The 17,633-nt window shown below is 53.5% G+C and overlaps 2 protein-coding genes across 3 annotated transcripts; one reads left to right on the forward strand and one right to left on the reverse strand.

The window, feature by feature from the left end:
* Positions 1 to 510: 510 nt before the first annotated feature.
* On the forward strand, positions 511 to 3,054 carry Nrarp (NOTCH regulated ankyrin repeat protein). The gene has a single exon (XM_075985366.1). It carries the CDS (start codon positions 872 to 874, stop codon positions 1,214 to 1,216), a length of 345 nt encoding a protein of 114 aa, XP_075841481.1. The 5' UTR covers positions 511 to 871; the 3' UTR covers positions 1,217 to 3,054.
* Positions 3,055 to 13,161: 10,107 nt separating this feature from the next.
* On the reverse strand, positions 13,162 to 16,010 carry Tor4a (torsin family 4 member A). Of its 2 annotated transcripts, XM_075985367.1 has the most exons (3): positions 15,845 to 16,010; positions 15,239 to 15,399; positions 13,162 to 15,152 (listed from the first exon to the last, which is right to left on the reverse strand). In XM_075985367.1, exons 2-3 carry the CDS (start codon positions 15,299 to 15,301, stop codon positions 13,848 to 13,850), a joined length of 1,368 nt encoding a protein of 455 aa, XP_075841482.1. In that variant the 5' UTR covers positions 15,302 to 15,399; positions 15,845 to 16,010; the 3' UTR covers positions 13,162 to 13,847. The 2 variants fall into 2 exon arrangements, with proteins under 2 accessions (XP_075841482.1, XP_075841483.1); XM_075985368.1 differs by lacking the exon at positions 15,239 to 15,399.
* Between the last annotated feature and the right edge of the window lie 1,623 nt (positions 16,011 to 17,633).

Consider the following 17,633-nt stretch of genomic DNA (forward strand, 5'->3'; position numbering starts at 1 on the left):
AGGAAAATGGAACCTCTACACTGGGGTGACTTGGGGAAGGAGTTCCTTTCATCAGTGTGAATGGGGCCAAACGAAAGAACTGCCTGGGCTGACCTGCCTGGGAAGTTACACTGGAGTAGAAAGGACCAATGTGGTGGTGGGCTATGCAACCGAGAGGGTCCTGGCACTGCCATCCGTGAACGCCAGGTCCCGGAGTGGCTGCGCGACGAACTCGCATTTCCCGAGCTCTATGAAGAAAGAGGAAGACTGCGAGGGAATTTATACACCCGGGGCAAGCGGACCCAGGATGCGGCAGCAGCGCTGGAAAAACCCTGTGGTCGGTTGCCTGACCACCCCGTCTGGGGTTGACCAACACCAGCGCCCCCTGTCGTAGAACGGGTAGCCGCACGACTCCGCCTCCGCCCCGCCCCCACGTGGGCACGAGCCAATTGAAAGTGCCCTAGTGTGCACGTCAAGAGCGTCCATTGTTATGCAAATATAAGGCCCGTAAAAGACGCCGGGAAGCGGCGGGCGAATTAGAACTGCTTAGCAAAGGAACGGGAGTGGAGTTCGGGAGGAACGCAGCCTAACACCGAAGGCACCACGATTGCTAGCGTCGCGGCCTCCGCCTGCTCCAGGCCCTGCGAACCAGCACCCAGCCCTGTCGCCCGCCCGCTTGGGCGTGGCTGGATGCAGCAGGGGTCCCGCGCGGGCGGCCCTCGGCCCCGAGTGCCCGGAGCGCGCAGGAGCGGCGTGCGGGGCCCGGGGGCGCAGCGCCCTCCATGCGCCGAGGCGTGCCTCGAGACACGCCCCGAGACAGCCCGGGGCCCGCATTGCAGCCGCCGCCCGCGCTGAGCCGGGGCGCGGCCCGCCGCCCTAGCTCTGCGGCAGCATGAGCCAAGCCGAGCTGTCCACCTGCTCGGCGCCGCAGACGCAGCGCATCTTCCAGGAAGCGGTGCGCAAGGGCAACACGCAGGAGCTGCAGTCTCTGCTGCAGAACATGACTAACTGTGAGTTCAATGTGAACTCGTTCGGGCCGGAGGGCCAGACAGCGCTACACCAGTCAGTCATAGATGGCAACCTGGAGCTGGTGAAGCTGTTGGTCAAGTTCGGCGCGGACATCCGCCTAGCCAACCGTGACGGCTGGAGCGCGCTGCACATCGCCGCTTTCGGGGGCCACCAGGACATCGTGCTCTATCTCATCACCAAGGCCAAGTACGCAGCCAGCGGCCGGTGATACCCACCCCGAACCCAGACTCTGACCTTCGCCCGCGTCTTCTCTGCTGTACCTTCCCGCCATCTACCTCGGTGTGCGCCAGGTTTGCTGGCCCGCGTGGAAATCGGGCTAGGTTTCCACGTCCGTGGCCCCCAGGGTTCGGGTCTCTGCCAGAGAGCGCCTCCCCTCGGCAGTCCTCGGAGCCTCGCGGGGCCCCAGAGCCTTCCCACGGCCCCCGACCGCCGCGAGGGTGGGGGCGGGGCGCAGGCTCCAGCCCATTTTGAAATTTGAGTCTCACACCGGGAGACTTCGGAATCCCGAGATACCGGATCCTCCGCTTGAAATGTTTTCTCCGGAAGGTGAAAGGCGCGGGCGGACTCGCGCTCTCGCCGCCGCCCGTGGGACCCGCCCGCCCGCAGTGCGGCTCCTGCCGCTGGCGTCCGCCAAGCAGCCACTACCCAAATCCACCATCTGCGCGCCCCGGCGCGAGGAAGGAGACGCTCCCGGTTCCTGATGTCCTAAACTATTTATCACGTGTGTGTATATTTGTGGGTGAAGTTTGTGCGCCTGAGTTTTTTTGTTTGGAAATATTGTGCGTGGTTATGGGAGAAAGATGCATTTTTTTTCCTTAAAACTAAAAACTTGAGTCTACCGTATTTCTTGGTTGCACTGAAAATACCGCCTAGCCCTATCGTTTTCCCATTGCTAGTCCGTCCCCCCACCAACTCCCTGCCCTTCCACACCTCTCCTTGGTTCCTCTCCCTGGATTCTGAGTGAGTTTAGGGAACCCAAGATCTGCCTCCCTTCCCCCTCCCATGAGAGGCCACCATCCCCCCCCACACCCGCTAGTTTAGCGAAGTTCCACTGGGAGCTTGAAGCCCGCGTGGCTGGAACGTGGGGATTTTGAGAGGATATTACCCTTTCCTAGTGACTTCTATTATAGTTAATAGTCGGTTGCACACTTTTTTAAAAAAGTAAATGAATTTGCCACGATTAAATAAATGTCATAACATTTATGACAGAATATAAAATGTTAACATATTTTAAGCCAAGTTTTAGGTGTATTTTTTGAATCTTGGTTATAAACCCAATTTTAAAGGGCGTTGTATCCAGCGTTGTGAAGGCTGTCGTGTACCCATATTTATATTTTTATAAAATTCCTATAAAGACTGTGAATCTCTCATGCTATTGCTGAGTGAGTGGAAGGGCTGCTGTGCCCTTTCTCGGGCCCCGGCTCCAGGACCCCTTTATGATCTGTGGATCCTGTTCTGAGGGAGGGGCTGCGCCAAGGACCGGGACTGGAGGAGGTGCCGGAGCGTCACTTGCTGTCCCTGAAAGGAGACTTCCTGGTTTCTGTGGTTCCAATTTTCTATGCAACCCCACACCCCTTGTTGTTTTGATCCTGGGAAATAAAAGGGAGGCTGAATTATTCAAATTTAAATGAGGTTTCCCCTTCGTAGAAGTGCTGCTGACCCTGCGTGCAAAAATGGGGAGCACTTGAGGACACAGGTGGGCGGAGGCCTTTTGTGCCGCCCGGTCATATTCTTTGGTCCTTCTGCAGCTTTTATGAACCAGTGTGGGAAGAATAGTGATAATGTCGTGACACTGGCAGACACTGAGACAAGCAGAGATTACTTCAAAAGGAGTTCTGTATGTTTTTTCTACATGCAAATGCCTTTTTAATTATGTTAATTAATGTTAAGACTTCCTAGGCCTATGTTGCAGCTTCAAATGGGTCCTGGTTTAGTCTCTTCTGTCTGTATGAAGTCTGTGGCACACTCCTGAGCGTACGATATAGACTTGTAGCCCAGCGTGAAAAATTTATAAATAAATTTTTCATTGGTCTTTTTATATTAAAATATATATATATGTATATTGGTTCTTAGTTTTGGCCCAAGTCATGGATACCCTCTATGCGGATAAAGATGGGGCCACAGCATGCCATCTTCGACTAATGGATAATGGATGCTTAGCTTGTGGGTGTAAAGGCAGAGCTGGGTAAAATGGGAGCTCATCCTAACAAGTCAACTGCAGGGTCTGATGGGAACCCAGATGCCAGACTGTGCCTGGTGCTAGGAGCCCTGACCACCTCCCGAGTTCCTGGAGCTGGTGTCTCAACCATTTCTAGTGGCTGAGACCTCCCCAGGGAAATACCTGCTTGTGGCTCTTAGTGATTCCCACCCAGCCTGAGCGTTGAAGTCCTGGAGGAACTTCTGCACAGATGGGGTCGTTTTAGATTTGGGGGAACGCTTCAAGTCCCTCCTGGGCAAGCAAAAGGCCTGTGGAGATTTTAGTTCATGCCCACAGTCACTCAGGAGAAAGCAGCTCTGAGTCATGGCCAGGGTTCCCACGCATGTGACTTTAGAAAGTGCATAGAACCTGATCGCCCTGCTCCTGGGATCCTGAGTGGGACCGGGGAGGTGTCTGACAGGCCAAGACAGCAATAGCAGCCCCCAGAAGAGCTCTGTAGGGGCCGTGATGTAAGTGGATGTTCCGCTGATACAAACTCCAGGCAGCCATCAATCCCTCCCTCCCTGTACCTCTCAGGTTCCTACTCTTGAGGGCTTGGCATTTTCTCCCCAGCAACAGTAAGGTCACTAAACTTCCCAGGAGGGAGCAGAGGGGGACACTGATGCTCTTCCTCAGGAAGTCCTGCCCTAGAATCATTGTTCCCACCCAGGAGAAGCCACGTCTCCTTCAGCTCTGTGCTGTTCTGCACGGGAATGAGACAGGTCCAGAGCTCTCTCGTTGCTGGTGTCCATTTCCCTGGAGGACAGTGGCCCAATGTGGGATTCCCCGGTGGTTCTTCCAGCTCAGCAAACTGCCCACTGCAGTGGAGACAGAAGGAACTGACCCGCCAAATCTCTTAAGTTTCCACATTCCTTAGACTGGTCTAAGTATTAACTTAGAGTGTGTAAATGGGGAGGGGGGGCTCAACAAGAATGCCTTTGTAGCACCCTTAAAATTCTCCCACCTAAGAGACGCTCTAGGGGTGTCTAGGCTGCCACTGTGCAAACATGCAACTCCCTGAAATTTTCATTGGGAGTTACAGGCTGTGTGTCGCCCATGGAATGGAACCAAGCTAAGAAAAGATGGCCATGCCGGGTATGGTGGCATAGATCTTTAATCCCGAAACCGGGGAGGCAGAGGCAGGCAGATCTCTGTTTGAAGAAGTCAACCTGGTTTACAAAGAGAGTTCCAGGCCAGCCAGGGCTACAGAGAAACAACCCTGTCTTATGGTCAAGGGGGGAGCCCTAGTGGAACCCATTGTCTTTGCCCTTATCCTCAAAAGAAGGCACTGTTGTCTGGGCGGTGCAGAAGATGCAAGGCTCCTTCACGATGCAGTACTCCAAAAGGCAGGCAGACACACTCTAAAATAGGCCTTCCCTCTTGGGGGAGCCAGAACTACAGAGAGGATCCCAGCTAGTAAGTCCCAAGAGTTCACAAAATGCAGGACCACATAGCTGGTCATCTTGCCTTAAAGGGAGCCTTGGGCAGCACTTTGAGTGATGTGCAGCGCTAACAATCTACAGTGTGGTGGGTACTGCACAGAGCCAGGTGGGGTTTAGCTCAAGTCTTTAGGTCAGGAAGGACCAGGAAGGCTCAGCAAGAGGAAGGGCATGGCTCCCATGACAGAGACAAAGAAGTCTCTGCTCCCTAGACATGACCAATTCAAAGTTGCCACGTCTCTGGTGCCCGTTTCTCTGGACTGTAATCGCCGGAGATCCTTTCAGCTCAACAGTGAGCCCACTGCAGTGAAACTGGCTAGCCAAGTCTCCCCAAGCTGGTCCAGGTTAGGGCAGTTGAAAAGAAGCCACAGGTGACCCAGGTCCTCCTCTGCCCTGGCTTTCAGAGCTGTGCGTGTGCTTGTCACTAGGTGAGGGTGCAGGCCAAGAGGCATTCAGAGGACCTGGAGAGCTGTACACCAGAAGCCCTGGGAAACCCTACAGGAAGGAGACACCCAGAATGGTAAAGTCAAGTCCCGCCCACTCCTGTTCTCAGGAGGGGGCTTGGTTCCTATCCATCTCTGATCTGACTCATTACATAGAAGACATTTACTGCCAGAAATGCAGAAATATCATCAGCTTATATGAGTGGTGCCCAAACCCACAGGTAGGAACTGGGACATATAGACCAGTAAGGGGAAAGAAAAGGTGTTTGTCTGTCCCCAGTCCCCAAAGGCCTGAACTCATCTCAAAAAAGGACAGAGGAGGCAGAGGCATGCACCACAGATGAAGGGACCGCCACCCTTTGACCTGAGAAGGCCAGCTGTCTCCGGGTGCTCCCACAAAACCTGAGGGGAAGAGGCGACATCCACAGGCCTTGAAGGACTGGAAGGGAGGCCTTGTTCTTGGCTGGGACTGCTGGGGAACAAAGCCCAAGACCTCAGTATAAGGGCTTAGACCATAGGAGGGGCCGTCGAAGGTCTGGGAACCTCAGCAACTGCTCCTTCTGAGGTCTTGGCAGACCCTCCTGGGGCTCTAGGGTCCCTGGAGGCCGCCCTCCCCCACCGCCTCACCCCCGCCCCCGTGCGGCGCATTCTTCTGGTTGGCTGTCCTTCCGACAGTCCCCTGCGCGTCCGTCTGTCGGTCTTTCTTCTCTCGCCTGCACCAAAGCCGAGGCCCTATTCATTGCCGAGGCCTCTGCCCTCTCCTGAGCTGGTCCCCGCTCGGCAAGCAGCTGCTATGCTAATGAGGGCGGCGGCGGGTGGGGCGGGCAGGCACTCACAAAGGCAGAGTCTTTACATTCAAAGCCAGCGGGGCCGTTCCTGCGAGAGCGCCTGGCGAGGCGGCGGGGAGCGGCGCCCTCGGGCGCACCGGCTGCCCCGGCACCCACTGCCGAGCGCGGTGTGAGTGCAGAGACCAGCTGTCGTCTGCTCGAGGTCACAGCCTGGGACCCGCAGCTCCTTAGATGGCCCTGCCTGCGCCCTCCAGACGCCCCTTAGTGGCTCGGGGACGCTCGGCGCACGTGTGCCTGGCTAGTAGACACCAATGGTGACACTGCCGTCCTCCCCGGGACAAGGAGGTTGGATAAGACCCAAGTCGAGTCTGAGAACCCTGGTTCAAACAGAAGCAGAGATCTCCGGTCACCTCACGCGAGACGGCGGGGTTCCCCTTCGGCCCAGAGGGACAGGGTTGGGGGAGGGTGTGGGAGGAGGGACTTTGGCACCAGCCTGGCTCTCTGGATTTCGGACGCGTCTTGTCCAGCCGGGACCTCCCCATCCTCTGATGACCACGGTCCTTTCCGTCGGACGACTTTGTACAGGAGTTCGGGAGCGAAATGAGGGGTAGGGGGAAAGGGTGGAAGCTGGGGAGGGGGCGGTTGAGGCTGGCCTGCGGGACTATGCTGCCGCCCTGTGGCCACGGCCCGCAGTGCGGTCCCCGCCAAGAGCGCTAGGTGAATGGCCGTAATAGCTGGCTGTGTCTGAGCCGCTTGTTACCTAGGACTCCGACCTCCATCCATGGGAGGCAGGCAGAGAAGGTTGTGTGAAGTGCTTACGTCACGAAGGAGCAAGAGCTGTCATGGCACAGGTCAGAAAGGCCTGAGCATCTGGGGCCCTGCCAGATGCTGGGAACCGACGAGGCAGGTTATGGGACAGAGGGCAAGTTCTCAGGAACTGATGACCCCAGACCCAGACAACAGGCCAACTGACTAGGCAGCCTGGGCTACAGCAATGGAAGATGGCTTTAGTGTATGACAGCACAGCAGGCCTCGGCAGTGTTGCTGAAGTTAGACTGATCGTTTGTGGGATGATCAGGTAAGCAAATGGATCCGAAGGCGGTGCACTTGGTGGGAGAGCAGCCCCGGAAGATCAAGGCCACCTACCCAGCTGGGATCCCCGGACCACTCCTACAGTCCCTAGGATACCCAAACAAGCCTGGAGTGGTGACCCCGTCACCAGGCTAAGAGCCTGTGTTGTCTTGAGCAAATGGGAAAAAGGCTATTCCAAGGCCCAAGACCTCAAAGCTGGTTAGCAGAACACCGTTGTAGCCCTGCACACAGGGGCCACACTTCTAGCGGCCTACAGGACACTTGAAATGATCATCAGGAGAGGTTAGAAAGTCTAGAGCCCGGGGCCTTGGCAGGGAGCCATGTGGGCAAGACCCCCGGGTGCTGAGTGGCGGCTGGCACTTGTGTGCTGACTGCTCCTTGCTACCATTATAAACTCTAAACCTCTGAAACCATAAGTCAAGTACATGTTTTCTTCCTTTCTTCCTTCCTTCCTTTCTTTCTTTCTTTCTTTCTTCTTTTTGTTTTCTTTTTTTTTTTCAACAGGGTTTCTCAATGTAGCCCTGGCTGCCCTGAAACTCACTTTGTAGTCCTTATAGGCCCCAAACTCACAGAGATCCACCTGCCTCTGCCTCTCAAGTGCTGGATTAAAGGCGTGCGTCACTACCACCCGACTGAAACAGCCTTTTTAAAAATTTTTTAAAAGAAAGAGAATAGGGGCTGGAGAGATGGCTCAGAGGTTAAGAGCATTGCCTGCTCTTCCAAAGGTCCTGAGTTCAATTCCCAGCAACCACATGGTGGCTCACAACCATCTGTAATGAGGTCTGGTGCCCTCTTCTGGCCTGCAGGCATACACACAGACAGAATATTGTATTCATAATAAATAAATAAATATTTTAAAAAAAAGAAAAGAAAGAGAATAAAAACTGATTTTACAGGGCCAGAGAGATGACTTTGTGGCTAAGAACAAACCCTGCTCTTGCAAAGGACCCTGGTTCATTTCCCAGCACCTGTGTCTGGCCACTCACAGGGCCTGTAATTCCAGCTCTAAGAGATCCAGAATCCTCTTCTGGCCTATGAGGGCACCAACACTTACATAAGCATAATTTAAAATGATCTTTTAAAAAATAGGGATTGGGTTGGAGCTGGAGAGATGGCACAGAGGTTAAGAGCACTGGCTGCTCTTCCAGAGGACCTGGGTTCAATTCCCAGCAACCACATGGTGGCTCCCAACCATCTTTTTGGGGTTTTTTTTGGTTTTTCGAGACAGGGTTTCTCTGTGGTTTTGGAGCCTGTCCTGGAACTAGCTCTTGTAGACCAGGCTGGTCTCGAACTCACAGAGATCCGCCTGCCTCTGCCTCCTGAGTGCTGGGATTAAAGGCGTGAGCCACCACCGCCCGGCACTCCCAAAATCTTTAATGAGATCTGGCGCCCCCTTCTGGCCTGCAGTCATACACACAGACAGAACACTGTATACATAATAAATAAATACATCTTTTAAAAAATTAAGGGTTGGACTGGGGGGGGGTGGCACAGGCCTTTAATCCTAGCACTCAGAGGCAGAGCTAGGGAAGGTCTCTATGAGTTTGAGGCTAGCCTGGTCTACAAAGTGAGTTCCAGGACAGCCAGAGCTGTTACACAGACAAAAAAAAAAAAAAACCACACAAAAAGGGAGCTGGGAGGTTGGAGAGATGATTGATTGGTTAAGAACACTGGCTTCTCTTGCAGAAAACCAGAGTTCAATTTCTAGCACCTACATGGAGGTTCACAGCTATCTGTAACTCCAGTTCCTGAGAATCTGATTCCCTCTTCTGGCATCCCCATACACCAGGCATGCATGTAGACATATATCCAGGAAAAACACCCATAGACATAAAATAAATAGATAAAACTTTAAAATAATGATAGTAAACCTTTAAAATGATTTTACAAAACTATGAATGTTTTACCAGAAAGAAGTAGCCTTCCCTTGATGGACCTCGTCAGAACCCTGCTACCTCCACCTTCGCCCCTTTTGTCTATAGCTAGCCTGGTGTCACGAGCATGCCGTGTCAGAAACACAGATGGCCACATTTGTGCATTCTACAGTGTCAGAGTTTATTGGATAAAAACGAACTCATAATCTAGGTCAGCTGCTGTAGCTGCAGTTGGCCAAGTCGTCCTGATTCCTCTGGATAGTTGGCCATTGACAGACAGGGTTTTCTGTTCGTGTCTGAGTTACCAATATTAATCTCAGATCACAGATTATACAGCACACGGTAATTATATCTAGGCACAACTAAGTTATAGAACGGCTGCAGGAGGGATAAAAGAGGCTGCATCCGAGTTCAGGGAGTTCAGAGATGTCTTACTGGAGGAAGAGGCAGAAAGCTGGTAAGAAGGCAAAGAGAATCTCTAAGTCAGAGGGCAGTGGGTGAAGAGCATTAGAGGCTGCTGGGGGCACCACCAAGGCCAGGGTGACACTTGAACCCAGCCCTGGGTTGAGCAGACCTGCGGAGGCAAGGTGCAGGGCCAGGTTGAATCTATGATAGGCAGATCTATCTGAGTCAGCAATGGGGACCGCACTGCACAGGGACACTTCAGAGTTGCTTGCTGGATGGTTCCCCGACCCACGGGGAGTCCAAATGATGGGTCAAGTGGGGCTCTTGTCATTGTGGTGATTTCTGCATGTGAGCCAGAGGAAGGTGTGCCGCCGTTCCTTAATCCGGTGTTTTCGCTAATGTGGGGCCTCATTTTTCTGATAAGGATCTAAAACATCTGTGTGTTCATATGGCACCTTCGTACTTGAGAGGCGTGTGTATCAGTGTGTGCTTCATGGGTACTGCTGGGCAGGTAGGGGCATCTACCTGCACAGGGAAGTGCTCAAAATGGAGACAAATTCTGATTTGTAAAATCAGAACTCAAGGCAAGGCACAGCCTAGAAGTCTTAGAATTGTGGAGTGACTTGGAACTGCCTGATAGCAAAACCTTCCCTGTCATTTCAGAGTCTCATGAGGCTAGTTGTGACGTGTCCCCTTTCCTTTAACTACCATTGTTTACACTTATTTTTTATATTTATTTATTATGTATACAACAGTCAGTCTACATGTATGTCTGCAGGCCAGAAGATGGCACCAAACCATCTGTAAAGATGGTTGTGAGCCACCATGTGGTTGCTGGGAATTGAACTCAGGACCTTTGGAAGAACAGGAGATGCTCTTAACAGCTGAGCCACCTCTCCAGCCCCCTGTTTACACTTCTAAAATGAAGGTGTTACCAAGGACAAAAGAGGTGACACCTAAATCTGATAAGGCAAGTTTCCACCCTTCAGGTTTGTAGGCCAAGAGGTCAAAGAACTTGTTTTGAAGACAAAGACTTTTGCCTAGTGCTGGAATTGTCCACCCAGCACAACCACCAATGCTCAGAGACCTTTCTGTTTTAGAAAATGGGACTTCTTTTTTTTTTAATGTTTTTTTGGTTTGTTTGTTTGTTTGTTTTTGTTTTTGTTTTTTTTTCGAGACAGGGTTTCTCTGTAGCTTTGGAGCCTGTCCTGGAACTAGCTCTTGTAGACCAGGTTGGCTTCGAACTCACAGCCTGCCTCTGTTGGGATTAAAGGCGTCGCTACTACTGCCCGGCTGAAAATGGGAGTTCTTATCCTTTGCGATGGATATGCTTCCTCCACTTTCCCAAACCTAGAGTTGAATAAAACTATTCCCTCCTCCAACATCCGTTGTCTCCACAGGTTTGTGAATGCCAATGGCCCCCAAAGAATCACACATTTGAATACTGATCCCCAGCAGGTGTAACTCTTTGGGAAGGATTAGCTGTGACCTTGTTGAAGGGGTGTCACCAGGGTTTTTAGGTTTCTAAAGACTGAGACTGACACCACGGGAGCTAATTAATTCTCTCGGCTTGGCTTCCTGCTTGTGGATCAGGGAGGACAGATGCAAATGGAGAGCCAGAGACCAGCCTGGGCTACAAAGAGTTCAAGGCTAGCCTGGGCTATACAGCCAGATCCTGTCACAGAAACAAAACAAAAAGAGAAAACAGATGAAGAAGTGTGAGTTCTAGGTCAACTAGGTTCTCATAGAAAGTCTGGCTCCAAAGAATAGGAACATTAACACTAGTTATTTATGGACTTCCTGCACAGTTCTGCTGGCTGCACTACGAAGCCCAGCTTCCTATCACACTTCCCTCTTCGGAATTTCTCAAACACCGACGTGTAGGGAAGTCATTTGGCCAGCATGGTGGAATCCCAGCATTTAGGTGGCTCACAGGTTCAAAGTGAGCCTGGGCTACAAGTGTGAAAGCCTGTCTGAAAACAAGAATTATCATTTGCTTTGGGTATTTGGGGGGAGAGAGAGTTTCTCAGTGTAGCCCTGGGTGTCCTGGAACTTGACCTGTAGACCAGGCTGGCCTTGAACTCAGAGATCTGCCTGCCTCTGCCTCTCAAGTGCTGGGACTAACCCTACCACGTCCATCTCCAAACGCAGGAATTATCAAATAGAGCCTTTAAAGAAAGAAGTTGGTGGATTTCCCCTTGACAGATTGCAGTATGCCTTTCTCAACCCATAGGCGAAGCAAATAGAAAGCCAAAAGAAGACAGTAGAGCCGGGTGGTGGTGACACAGGCCTTTAATCCCAGCACTCAGGAGACAGGGGAAGGTGATCTCTGTGAGTTCAAAGCCAGCCTGGTCCACAGAGCGAGTAACAGGACAGCCAGGGTGAGCTGCAGTTCACTCATAAAAACAATGCAACCAGTTCAGCGTTGGGTGTGCAGGCCTCTAAGACCAGAAATTGGCCTCGATGCCGTTATTTTATAAATGTATTGTTCTATAAATAAATAAAAAATTCTGCATGGGTTTGGATCTTCACTAAATCGATGCTCTGCAGATGTTGTGAGCGAAAACAAGCTGCCTTGGCTGGGTAGGAAACACCTTTAGGTGGTTTTTCAGATGACAACCCTGGGGGCCTTCTCCGGGAGTGCTGAGGACCCCCGCATCATTCTGCAAGGACTGGCTAGCTCCCCCACTCAGCAGGTCACACACACACACCTTGAAATATCAACACAGAGGCTTGAGGCAGAGCAAGAGCCTCTACCTTCGCTGTGGCTAAGCAGGAGAACAAAGGTGGATGGTGAACCTCTCGGATTCCCTACCTCTGCATCCCGTTGTAGCCCTGGTCCAACCTTCCAACCTCAGAGCAGAAGCCCTGGAAGGATGGAAGGGTGTGCTGGTCACCTCCCAGGCGTAAGATCTGGGTAAGATCTGTGTGCCGGGCTCCACAGACGGGGGCGTCCATCTGCAGAGTCCTTCTCCCGATCCTGCATCACACAGATCCTCAGAGAACAGCTGGAGGCAATGAGGGACATGCAGGACCTGCTCAGGGAGCCGGCTAGTGATCTAGGGAAACTGGAGCTCGGGTGGTTTCCTAGCAGGTCTCCTCAGGGTAGGGGAGGATACACCACCCCCTGGAGGGGCTCCTCCTCTCTAACCTCTTCTAGTGTCATCCCTTACGGCGCCCTCAAGCCCCACTTTCGGATATGCCTTTTCCTAACCCACAGTGATGAGCGTTCGCAGGCAAGAGCTGGGTGCAGCCACCAGGGGGCAGCGCAGAAGTTGCCAGAACTCTAAGGAGCCTCACACCAAGAAAATTCCACAGCTCTTGAGCATGTGATGGGGTTGAGAGGGTTGAACCTGGGACACCGAAGGCTACAGGGACCTCACCCACGTGTACCTGTGAGACCCTGACAGCTCCACTCTCAAGGAAAGGGCACAGGCAGACAGAGGCCGGCCTCGATACCTTTGGCCATCCCCTGGGTCCGCTGAGAGCCTGAGCTGCTCCCCACCTCACCCCACTTTGCCTCTGGTGTTTCCGGCAAACAGAAGCCTCAAGGCCCCGTTCACTTTCACTGCTGCCATTGTTTGACTCAGGGGCTGTCACTCCAGAGCTGTGACAGGAAGGGGCCAGGTGGAAGGAGTGGGTCCCTCAGCACTAGGGCAGACTCTACTGACCCTTTCTAGGGAAGCCTGAGCTTGGGTGGTTTTCCAGCAGGTCTCCCCAAGGTGGGTGGGGGACACATCACCCCCCTGGAGACGTTTCTCCTCTCTGACTTCTGGTGAGTACGACCCTGAACCCTGTAGCTGATTGATCCCAAGGTCATTCAGAATGCCCCTCTGGAGCAAACAAAACTGGGTCTCCACTTAATCCACATTCAACCAAGTTCTTTTTTTTTTTTTAACGGAGTTCTTGATCCACAACATTTTTAAAAAGTTTTATTTATTTGTTTGTTTGTTTGGTGGTTGGTTGGTTGGTTCCTCTGTGTAGCTTTGGAGCCAATCCTGGAACTCACTCTGTAGACCAGGCTGACCTCAAACTCACAGAGATCTACCTGCCTCTGCCTCCCGAGTGCTGGGATTAAAGGCATGCACCACCACTGCCCAGAGATCTGCAACATTTGAGGGGTCCCACTGGATCCACTCACTGGCTTGTAGACATCTATCCACCCCACTGGCTTCTCAGAAGGGCCTGGACAAGCATTCCCCGCCTTGGGGCCTCTAAGTTAAAGAGGCATTCAAGGGATAACGGGGTGTTTGCGAGAAACGTGGGGACCAGGTTCCCGCTACAGCCACTCACCCTCTGAGATAATCTGTACCGCGAGTGCACTCGTCCACTTCCCCGGATTATGGGAGGTCCTATCACATGTTCTGGAACAAGAAGGACACAGTGGGAGCTGAAGAGGGGGCACCAGACTACAGGTAGGAAGGTGGCTGCTTTCCTGGTGACCCTAGGGAATCTCAAGGCTCAGGGGTGGAAGAGGCAATGGGGGGCTCAGAGCTCAACCTCCCTAGCTTCGGAAGTGAAACAGCTTGAAGGCCACAAATCACCTGACATTCTTCCTGTTTTCTTCAACAGTTCAAATACCTGGGGCCACTGGCTAGGGTTCATTCAGCCTTTGCAGGCTTGTGCTGCAAGAGGTTGACCTTAGCTACGACCTGCTTGCAGCCAGTGATGGCGAATTCATGTCCAGCGACTTGGTAGTAGCTGAGCTGCTCTGCCAGCTGCTCTGCCAGCGCTTGCTCGGGAAAAAAGCCCTCCCCTGCCATCTCCTCTCGGAAGCAGTTGACCACATCTGGCTTGTCTAGTAGTAGGAAGGGCACGATGGCGGCAGTGTTCCACAGAGGGTGTTCCCGGGCCAGGAGCTCCCGGAGACTGGAGTGTAACTCCTCCTCAGTCTGAGTGTTGCCTGCACTGTGGAGGTGTGGGGGCAACATACGTGATGCGTTCCGCAGCACAAACTGTGTGATCTCTACACCACCAGCGCCACTTAGGAGTACATAGATAGCGTTGTGGAAATGGTGCGAGCGCTGTGGCTGCAGGAGACCGTGCAGCTCATCCAGCAGCCCAGGTGGCAAGAGTTCAGCCTCATCCAGGACCAAGAGAGGGGTCTTCTCCTCTGCCTCAGCCTGCGCCACCACATCCGCCACACGCTGTGCCAGCTCCTTCCGGCAGTCCTGAACCGGGCGCAGCTCTGGACAGTGATGTCGTGCAAGGTACTGCAGCACCAAAGCGCCATCCTCCAGCACTGCCTGGAAGTGGCGTGCCAGCAGGCGTCCCACGTGACTCTTGCCTACACCACTGGGCCCATGCAGAGCCAGGAGCAAGGGATGACTGTGAACGTGTGTAGCCAGGTAGTCCCGCAGCAGGGCCATGATGCGGCCCACAGCAGCTGGCTGACCAAACACAGAACGCCGCAGCGCCTTCTCCAGTCCATCGAGGTCATAACGTTGTGCGTTATCGTCCAGATTCTCGATGGCGTTAAGAACCTGGAATCCCACGATGGCTACAAGCAGCAGCAGACAACGCTGTGCACGACTCTGGCGCTCTGTGCGGGGTCGGTACTTCCGTGAGGTTTCGGGGTAGAGCACTACCCGACTACGCCGCCTACGCTTCTTGCGGGGTGTCCTGGAAGACAACTCCGTCAGGCTGTCGAACGTGAAGAATTTAGGTTGGTCTAGGTCCGCACGCAGAGCCCCGGAGCTGCCGCTGGACCCGAGTGCCCCTGTCCCAGTGTCCGGTTCGGTGCCTAGCTGCAACAGGCGCCTCTTGCGCAGGACGCAGACGCGGCGGCGCAGACGGAGCACAGCGCGCACCGGCGCGATCACGCAGGGGCCCTTGGCCTGGGGCTCTAGGCTAGTTTGGCCGCGATCCATGGCGTAGGAGCTGTACTGGGCATGCAGGTCCCCTCCCTGCAATAGGAAAATGGGAGGATCTTCTGAGTCCCTGATCTTAGCCTCTGGGGGTCGCTTAAGGTACTTTACCGCCAAGATACTACCTCCGGTCTCGCCTCGCCCGGGTGACCAGGAAGCCACTGCTCAGCAGGAGGGCCCCAATGCATGCAAATCTCTTGAGTCCTCCCAGAAAAGGCCCAGGCCTTGAGGAAGTGAGGGGGTGGGGTAGGGGTGTTGTATACTTTATCAGGCTGCTGACTTCCCTCTAGAAGGAAGAAGCAGAAAATTCGTGGTCACACCGCCAACGATTAGGGGTGTAGACCGGTCAAAGTGGGCCCTGCACCACCCCCCAGACACCTATGAGACTGTCAAAGACCTTCTAGGTCCCAAGTAGGCCCCTTGGACCAGAGGACTCAGTATCTCGATGAGCTGAGACTGTCCCCATACTCAGGGACAGTTGGTGGAAAGGAAAGTGCAGAGCAAACTTCATATTTTTGAAAATGGGACCCTAGCACTGCCCCCAGTCACAACCTAAGCCTTTCGACCCCACTCCCACCCCCAACCCCCATTCGTGCTCAAATCTGAGGTTCCTCAACATCCTCCCAGTAAACACAACAGAGCAGAAAAATGAAGAGAAAAAAAAAGCCGGCGAAAGGTTACAGCCCTGACAATGAGGAGGCTGGCCTGAACCTCTTCTTCTCAGCCCCTACCTGCGGCTGCTCAGACTCCCCAGCTCAGTCACTCCCTTCCAAGGCCAGGAAGCAGGAAATGCTAGTCTTCCCCACAAAAGGTGAGGTGGGTGGGTCAGGGTTCGCCTGGCCCAGCTCAAGCTTAAAAGGGGCAGTGACTCCTACAGGTCCCCAGGGACCGAAGCAGAGGAAGCTCTGGGGAGGTTTCCGCTGAGAGGCAAAGGAAGTGAGTCAGGGGTGCTGGCAGGCGGAGCGTGAGCTGAGTGGAGGAGCCGGTGGGGGAGGCCTGACTGACCAGCCTAGAACCCCTAATCTGCTGTTCATCCTCTCTTTGTCCTTGTGGCTCTGCCAGGGAACATAGGGAGGGAGGGGCCCTTCCAATAACTTCCCCTGGGCATTCAGTCTGCCCTGGCAAAACTAAGGGACCCTAGAGACCCTAGGGAGGCTCTCAGCTGACGGTGAGCAAGTAGAAGCAGGCCATTCGCTCAGCTGGGTGCCTCCTAATCCTTTTTCTGCTTTTCCTCTCTGCTTGGATTCCTTCCCCTACCCTACCACCTCCCTACCACCCCTTTGCCTATTCGGCTGGACCTCTCATAAGACAAGACAGGAGAAAGAGTTCTGGAACTAAGGCTAGAACCCCACTCGTGGCTCAGGGCCCTTGTGAGGGGGGGCACATTTAGAAATGTCCTTAGACCAAGAGTTGGAAGAGAAACTCTAGACTTCCATAGCAACCTGCTTGCCTGTGGCCCTGCCCACCTTCGTGCCCATTTCTGCAGGAAGGGGCCTGCCTGCCTGGATGGCCCCAGACTCCTCCCATTCTGGTTGTTTCCTTGGCCAGCTTGGAATTCCTGATCTTTCCAGAACTTTCACAAAGTTCCAAGAGTGGCCAGGGTGGACAAGTGTGTGTCCAGACCCCTCTAGACAATTCAGCCTCACCCATGATCCACACCCATCTGCATTTCACAGACCGCGTGAAATAGCCCTGCAGGCGGCTGACTGCCCAGGCCCTGGAGGAGGGACTCTTAGAAACCTCCCCTCCTCTCCTGTCTGTAACTTTTCTGACTCAGAAAGGACACTGGGCCCTAAGGCAGATGGCCAGGCCCTGAGAGAAACAGACAAGGTAATCTCCAAGTGGGCCTAACGCTGGCCAGTCACTTTTGCAAGAGGCTGATGTGTCAAACTCTCCCGGGTGGAGTCCCGTTCTGGGGTAAGGAAAAGACCTGCTAAAGAGAAGTGGCTGTCCAGGTAACTCATGTCCAGGGGTGATCTTTGCAAGGGTAAGGCCTTCACATACAGAAGATCTGCAAGCTCGACTGCCCACTCCCTTGTCCAACCCAATTATAAGCCTAGCGGTGGTGGCGCACGCCTTTAATCCCAGCACTCAGGAGGCAAAGGCAGGAGGATCTCTGTGAGTTCGAGGCCAGCCTGGGCAACAAAAGCTAGTTCCAGGACAGTCTCCAAAGCTACAGAGAAATCCTGTTTCAAAACACCCCCACGTACAAAAAAAGTAACAACCCACCCAATTGTAAAGTTCAACCTCACAGTCCCAACCCAGACCCCCTTCCCCTCCACAGCTCTTTTTGTTGTTGTTGTTGTTGTTGGGGTTTTTGAGATAGGGTTTCTCTGTGTAGCCCTGGCTACCCTGGAACTCTCTCTGTAGACCAGGCTGGTCTCAAACTTAGAGATCGCCTTCCTCCGTGCTGGGATTAAAGGTGTATGTCTTCCCCCCACCTCCAGGCCCCCCACTAGCCACGCTGACCATCTTGCCTGTCCTGAACCTCAGTCTCTAGCAGGCTCTGCCCAATGACCT

This window comes from Microtus pennsylvanicus, chromosome 9 (assembly GCF_037038515.1).
Source record: "Microtus pennsylvanicus isolate mMicPen1 chromosome 9, mMicPen1.hap1, whole genome shotgun sequence".
Taxonomy (NCBI): Eukaryota; Metazoa; Chordata; class Mammalia; order Rodentia; family Cricetidae; genus Microtus; species Microtus pennsylvanicus.